Source organism: Ursus maritimus, unplaced genomic scaffold (genome assembly GCF_017311325.1).
Source record: "Ursus maritimus isolate PB19 unplaced genomic scaffold, ASM1731132v1 scaffold_4, whole genome shotgun sequence".
In the NCBI taxonomy this organism is placed as follows: Eukaryota; Metazoa; Chordata; class Mammalia; order Carnivora; family Ursidae; genus Ursus; species Ursus maritimus.
Genome location: NW_024426552.1, coordinates 55,601,740 through 55,609,775, shown reverse-complemented (window position 1 = coordinate 55,609,775; position 8,036 = coordinate 55,601,740). Strand labels below are relative to the sequence as shown.

General features: G+C 45.4%; 1 protein-coding gene across 1 annotated transcript in view; it reads right to left on the bottom strand.

Moving 5' to 3' along the window:
- The window catches only part of PLCXD2 (phosphatidylinositol specific phospholipase C X domain containing 2), a 43,153-nt gene that overhangs the window by 2,554 nt on the left and 32,563 nt on the right, over positions 1 to 8,036 (bottom strand). The window contains exon 3 of the mRNA XM_008706601.2: positions 4,942 to 5,183. Within this exon, the coding sequence (XP_008704823.1) occupies positions 4,942 to 5,183 (242 nt within the window). The remainder of the gene's footprint in view (positions 1 to 4,941; positions 5,184 to 8,036) is intronic.

The window sequence follows — 8,036 nt, the reverse complement described above, 5'->3', positions numbered from 1 at the left end:
GGGGGAGGAGCAGAGGGAGAGGGAGGAATAGGCTCCCTGCTGAACAGAAAACCTGATGCAGGGCTCGATCCCAGGATCCTGGGATCATGACCTGAGCCAAAGGCAGACGCTTAACCAGCTAAGCCACCCAGGCATCCTGGGACTGGAGATTTTTTGGGAAGGATTTGCTCTAGGCCAAAATTAAACATACTTTTATCTTAAGGGGCCCCCTGCTCTTCCTCTGGTGACGCTCTCCTTGGTTGTCCTCTTCTCTTTCCAGGCTGCCCTCCCTTTAAACATACATCCTGACCTCTCAGTCTCCTCCTAGATGAGCCCGTCAAGGCCTTGCTAGCATTTCTTTTCCTCTTCTCACAACAAGAATGATCAGTCCTGGGTCACTTCCCTCATTCAGTGGCCTCGAGAACTGACCGTGGGCTATAAAATCCATCTCATAAACCAATTTGCATTTTTATGTTAGTAGGTTAATTAGGATTTAACAAGCTGCCATCACAAGAGTAAGTCTATTTTTAACTGGGTCTCCTGAAGATTTAATAGACCTTAACTTATTCAATTTCTTCATGCCTCAGTCTCTTCCCCTGTAAAATGGGGATAATACTACTACTTATCTCATGGAGATTTTGGGGGGAGATTAAATAAAGTATACATGTTAAGTGCTTAGAACTTTGCCTGGGATATAGGAAGCACTATGTGAGTGTTTCACACGAGAGAAGAAATCACACATGGTACAGTGTCGGGAAGAGATATTTGAAGGCCAAGCATGAAGCACCACAAGTACCGTCTTCCCTTGGCAACAGAGACCTGGAATACATAGTGGCCACAGGAAGGCCACTGCAGTCCTGAGCCTGACCCATTCAAGACTTCTTTTTGTTTTACTTTATATTTTAAGAGTTATTTATTTATTTTAGAGACACACACACACACACAGAGACTGGGGGTGGAGAGAATCTCAAGCAGACCCTGAGCTGAGCGCAGAGCCCCAGTCGGGGCTCCATACCATTACCCTGAGATCACAGCCCTGAGATGACAACATGATCCAAAACCAAGAGTCAGATGCTCAACTGACTTTGCCACTTGGATGCCCCAAGACTTCTTTTTAAAATCCACTAGCCAGGGCCACCTGGTTGGTTCAGTCAGTAGAGCAATACGACTCTTGATCTCAGGGTCATGAGTTCAAGCCCCACATTGGGTGTAGAGCTTACTTAAAAAAAAAAAAAAAAGGAAGGAAGGAAGGAAGGAAGGAAGGAAGGAAGGAAGGAAGGAAGGAAGGAAGGAAGGAAGGAAGGAAGGAAAAAAAGAAATCTGCCAGTCAGTGTTTAGGTATGAAATGCTGGCGCCATCTTCTGGTCATCATGGGGAAATGAGAATTTAAGGCTTGGTTAGCAACTCCAGGGCCAAACCACAGGGGATCCCTGGAGCCCGAGCAGAGAAATGCGGGACAGGCGTCCACCTGCGGTCTCCGGTGACAAAGAGCTCTATGTCAGCTTCGGGTTGCACGTATCAACCTTCCTCAAGGCACGGATCAGATAACCAGGATCACGCAAAGACAGGAAAACAGAACTCACTGTGGAGAAGCGGCCTTATTTTCTTAACTTTAGCAAGGAGAGATCGGGCAGATTGCTGAGCAGGATATTGCCAACAGGCCCGTGAAGCACCAGTCCCATGAGCAGAGCAGTCAGTTAGAAACTCCCTTTGCCTTTGAAGCCCACTGAGAAGAAGGCTGACCCTGTGTTTCTGGGTTTCTTTACAGATAGAGATGGGCATGCCTGTTTTGTGCCAGTCACTGTGGTAGGATTTTTATGCTAAGACGCTACAGTTTTGTGCAGCAGTATTAACCCCTGCATCGTGGAAAGAGACAGCTCAGAGAGCTCAGGAAATTTGTCCAAGGCCACCCTGTAGTTAAGAGACTACATTGATGTGCTAGGGCTGCCACAGAAAAATGCCAGCCAAAAATGTATTTTCTCACAGTTCTGAGGCTGGGAGTCTGGGATCGAGATGTTGGCAGGTTTGGGTTCTTCTGAGATTTTTCTCCTTGGCTTGTAGATGGCTGCTTTCTTGCTGGTTCCTCACGTCACTCTTTTCTCTGAGTGCACACACCCCTGGGGTCTCTAAGGACTAGTCAGACTGGATTAGGGCCCACCTAACAGCCTCGCTTTTAACTTAATCACCTCTTTAAAGACTCTGTCTCCAACGGTCACATCCTGAGATACTGGGGCCTAGGGCTTTCAACATACAAATTTCCAGGAACATAATTCAGCCCATAACAGGGGCCAGGTCAGCTTCGCTCAGGCTTCTGACTTCAGTCTGAGTCCCTTCTATGGCTCATGGCTGCTCCGGCCTTGAGCTTTGGCAAATCTTGCTTTCATTTGATTTCAGTGGGAGTGCAAGGTTTCTAAGAATCTAGGGAAATCTACCATAGAAATTCAGACAGAATGGCTCTATTTTTCTTTTCTTTTTTTTTTTTTTTTAAAGATTTTTTTTTTATTTATTTAGTTGACAGAGATAGAGACAGCCAGCGAGAGAGGGAACACAAGCAGGGGGAGTGGGAGAGGAAGAAGCAGGCTCATAGCCGAGGAGCCTGATGTGGGGCTCGATCCCGGATCGCCGGGATCACGCCCTGAGCCGAAGGCAGACGCTTAACTGCTGTGCCACCCAGGCGCCCCAGAATGGCTCTATTTTTCATGGCTTCCTTTCAGGGTGATGAACCAAAGCGAACAAGATCTCAGGTCCAAAGTTTCACCAAGAGTTAGGTTAACTTCCTGCTGGAAAAAAAAAAATCACCTCTACAATTGTGGGAAAATATACCTACATGATCTTTTTTCTCTCGGTTAAGCTGCTAACCAGTGCTCAGGAACCAGTCTGATAGCACCCCTTGTATCTCAGGATAGAGCTCTTGGGGATTAGAAATGCTTCTCTCCTATGTTTGTTCAACTGCCCAGGGGAAACGACAGCCACAGGTCCTGCTGGTGTTTGGGAACAAACTCTTGACTTTGTTTCTCCCTTCAGTGGATGTGGAGGCTTAGGAATGCATGCTGCATCCCTGTCATATTCTTGAGACCTGCAGAGGGGAGAGGCCCAAGTATCTTCCCAGTCTTGAGACATCCGCTGCCACCAGCGAGGGCTCCGGCATGCTGGGATCCCTTGGCTTTGGGCACATGCTGCCATCATTACCACTAAGTGAAAGAGCTTTGTGCCTTCTGTGTAGCTGGATGAAAGTTCTAGGAATTTACAGGTATGAAAAGCATTGTGACTTTGTGGGTTGACAGCTGTAACCAGAAAGATCTGACCAGATTCAGGGACTAGTAAGACAATTACAGGCCAGTGGAGCAGAAAGGAGCAGAGCGATGAAATATGCTATATTCAAGTCAGTGGTGAACGTGGAAAAGGGCAACAGCACAACAGTTAGAAGTCCAGAGTTATGGCGTATTATTGACTCTTACCAGCTATGTGGGTCTGGGTCACTTAGCCTTACTGAGTCCCATCTGAAATGGGGACAATAATGTAATCTAGACCTGGAGGCTGGCTTAATTTAAGAATCAAATGAAATCCTCTGCAAGAGAGTAATTTATATTTTAAATTACAGTATACAGATGTAACTTACCCTTATTTTTAAATACTTTCTCTCCCTTATTAGTACAACTCTCTGCACAGACTTTATTACGTTAATTTTTCACATTGCTTTATAGAAATTTACATGTTTATTTTTCCTGATTGACTTAAGTTCCATGAGGACAGAGACTATATTGTTTCCCTTGTATCTCTAGACCTAGCTCCTCCTAAGTACTCAATCTTTGTTGAATGAATGAATGAATGAATATTAATCTACAAATTTACCAAATGCATGAGGAAAATGGTGTGTTACATGAACATATAAAACAAGAAAGTTTGTCATTCCGGATCTTTCAGAGATACAGCATTGGTTTATGACAATTCTCTTTTTTATGACAATTCTCTGGTTTATGACATTCTCTTTTCCAAGTTCAGCACAAGTAATTCACTTAAAACTTAGTAGAGCCCCCTCAGTAAGCGTTTCTGGTTTTGTTTATGGCCAACATAAGCAGTTCGCACCAGGGAACAAAAGTTCAGGTGCTTTTTGCTATCTGAACTCTTGCCAGATGAACTTCTGTTATCTGGAGTGATGCCATCCAAACTCAGAGCCACATTTTTGGAAGAATCTTTCACTACCTAAACGCTGGTGCTTACCACTCAGGAACAGAAGAGAGTCCCGTAAATAGGCCTTGTTCCCCAAACATATTCTCTTCCTCAGCCTGGATTGGAAGGATGTCCTATTATCCAGATGTATTTATAACATTCCCTTTATCCAAATCCATAGGCACACACACGTATAGGTACAGATATACAAGCCCTGCTCTTTCTAGGTGACACCTATCATTTGTGGTGTCCGGGATATAGGACATCATCTAACACAACATATCTGGAGCTGCTGACTAAAGGTGTAGGATGTGAAACGATGGCCGCTGCAGGTCCCATCGGGAGCTGCTTCTCAGGATTCACTGTCACTACGGAAGGGACAAACCTTTGTAGGCCACCTCTGAATCCCTAGCACCTAGCACAGCCTCATTCTCATTTAACGCTTTTTAAATGAGTACTTGGGCCAGCTGCAAAGGCGGGGGCAAGGACAGGACGTGATCCAAATAAAGTGCTTTGCCTCAGCATCAACATTAGAGAGTATTTACGGTCTAATAGATATGTTAACAAAGTACTTAGAGGCCCTTTGGCCACATTTAATGCAAACCCCCTCAAATGCACAGCCTTTTCAAATCTGAGGTTTTTTGTTTTTTGTTTTGTTGTTATCCTAAAATCTTCAAACTATATGATTTTACTGCTATTTATTCAGAATCAAGATAAGTTTTCTTAAAAAAACCCAAAAACAAAAAACCCAACCCAACAAACCTTACTCGTAAAGTAGAAGCCAATTCTTACCTATGAACCAGAGTGTTCTTGAGTCCACCAACCAGGCCTCGGGCGATGGTCTTCACTCTGGGAGTGAGAATCGCTTGCGAGACGTGGAAGGAGCCACGCGGGGCCCGCTCACTCAGAGTGGTCTCCAAGAAGAGGATTAGTTTGTGCACACTTGTGGTGTTCGCCCAGGGCGCTGGGATCTTCTTTCCCGGCCACAGGAAGGGGTATTGCTTGTAGAAGGGACAGTGATAGAAAATAAGAACCTGAAACATTCAAAACAGAGAAAGAACAATTCATGAATAAGCTGCATGTTAATTCCTTGGCTTTGCCCTGATTGCTAGGAATAAAGGCAAACAAATAAGAGTATGTAGGAATTCGAGAATTTTATGGGTATGTATTTAGAGAAATCAATAAGCAAAGATTTAAGCACTTGTGTATGTCTGAAGTTGAAGATTATTTTTGTCGCGAACACCTCTGGAAGTATGGTAAAATCCTGAACCTCTTCTCAGACTGCACTTTAAATGAATGTATAAAATAATGGGGCGCCTGGGTGGCTCAGTCATTAAGCATCTGCCTTCGGCTCAGGGCGTGATCCCAGGGTCCTGGGATCGAGCCCCACATCAGGCTCCTCCGCTGGGAGCCTGCTTCCTCCTCTCCCACTCCCCCTGCTTGTGTTCCCTCTCTCGCTGGCTGTCTCTCTCTCTGTCAAATAAATAAATAAAATCTTTAAAATAAATAAATAAATGTATAAAATAAAATAGGATTACAAAGAAAATCAATGAGACCAAAATGCAGCTATCAATATATTATTAAATTTGTAATAAATTAGTGTACATGCTTCATAATAGATTAAATAAACGTATTTTGTTGTAAGTCTAATAAGTTCATCATTTTGAGTTAACGATGAGTATAAATGATATTTCAAATAACTGTAATGTGATACAGAAATACCTGTGATTTCTATGGGGACAAAGTCACAGGTAGGGCCGATACTGCTGCGGCTGATTGCCTGCACTCATAATCAGTGGGTATATGAATTTTCAGTTCAAGGTGAGAGGGAATAAATATGTAGATTTTTCCCGTCCAAATTCACAGACTGCTTAAATCCTGCCCATGCCCCTCCCCTTGAGGCTCTGAGCCCCGGATGGAGAGCCCCGTGGCTAGCGCTCTCTACCGAGTAGGACTCCTGTGCTCTGTGCTCATGAGACAGACGCTCCCGGGCCTGAGACCAACACACGGCACTCATCTGGGAGGACCCTGAGTTTCAGTCACGCGAGCCGACTAAGGAAATAACCCTTCCGGGTAGGGAGGGCGCTCCTCCAGGCAGCGCAGACTTCCAGGAGGCGATGGGTCTCCAGTGGGACCTCTCGGGGCTGGTGGTGATGTTGAAAATAATTAGCAAGCCATATCCACAGCATTAATTAGCTTCTGAGAGGCAGCCGAGGGACGGGGAGTTGCTATTTTGATTGTCCCAATTCAGAGCTCTGCTGCTTAGGTTTCTGGAAGTAGCATATTTTCCGGGCTCCCAAGCACTAGTATCTCTTTCTGGAGGAATGTCCAGCGTGTTCACACCCCCTGGACTGCAATCCCCAGACAGCTAGCCCGAGAGCATAATCCCCCCGGCACCCAAGAAGCCGGGCTCTAAAGGTGTGTCTGGCTTCCGGTGTGTTTCGCTCTAAGGTGCAGGCCCAGAGCTAGGGCGCGTCAGGCTGCACGCACCCACCAGCCTAATAGTCGTTCGTGCTGTTTTTAATGGTGTTGAGAAATGTCTGACTGCTAATGAGGCCTGTGGTAAACACGTGTGTTAATGAGGTTAATCACTGGCTCATAGTAAGCAGATTGCGGGGGAGATGGGGAGGATTCCCTGCTGGCGGTGTAATCGGCAAGCTGGAAGGCTGGCGTCTCCTGCCTCGGAAAGGGAGGCCGGCTGTCCGGTGCAGCGGATGGCGGGAGAGGCGGGAGGCTGTGCGATGCTTCCCTGGCCGGGCTGGCCCTGAGCAGTGCCAGTGCTGCGCTTTACTCTGCCTCAGGAAAGGTGCAAATGGGACAAATCACACAAAAGGCGCTTTATGCGTTTCCGCAAGCGCCTGGGCCATCTGATCCTGAGGGTTAGAGGGAGAATTTGTTTCCACGAGGAGGCTGGTCCAGCAAACCACTGTTATTCTGTGGAATTCTAGGGGCAATAATTCTTGCCCTAGGGCCTGTGGTTTGCATTTGCCTCCCTACCTTGCTCTGCCATATTTTTCTCTGAAATACTCTCCCCTCCAGCTCAGCAATTTATGTTCAGTTTTTCTCTGGAGACTCGGATTTGAAATCTAGTTTCTTTTGAAAATTATTCCTTGACTGACCTCCTCTTATTCTGATAGGTCCTTTCCTGGAGGCTTCTGGACTACAGATTTATGCTATGTACTATTTTTCAGTTGACTGCTTACAAACCCCTTTCTTCAAACAGTACATCTGAGGCAGTTTATCTTGCAATTGTGTATCGGTTGGTTTGTATTTTATAAGTGTTAGGTACTCCTACCTTCTCATTAAGATTCTAAATACTGCTAAACCATAGATTAAATCTTCTAATTCACTGTACCCCACGATGTACACGTATCAGTGAGCTGTGATGTAATTGTTATGTTGAGTAAATGAAATTTGAATGGTCGTCCACTTCTTGCTATGAAATTGTAGTGATCAAATACTCAGGGGGTTCCACGCAAGGCGGCTCATTACACAATGAATATTTAAAGTTTAACCACAGTAGGGCCTCCCCCAACAGGGGTAGATCACTGATGCCTGTGACGTCTCTGTTTTGCTTTTAAGAAGAGACACGGCAGGGAAAACTTCAGGAAACCAAGAGCAGGAAGATCCTAGAATTCAAATGGATGACACTCTCCCTTCTGACATGTCATCACAGTGTCGTTCCTTCGTAATTTTCGGAGTACTTGTAGTTGAAAGACACAGATCAGCCCTTACTTAAAAACAAGAATAGCTCATCACTCTGCTACTAGAAATTCACTGCCCCCCCCCCCCAGTCATTATTCCTGACGATACCTCTTACTCCTGTAGACTTCCAAACAATTCGGTATGCAATACGGCAGTCCATCCAGGACACAATCTGAGCGCAA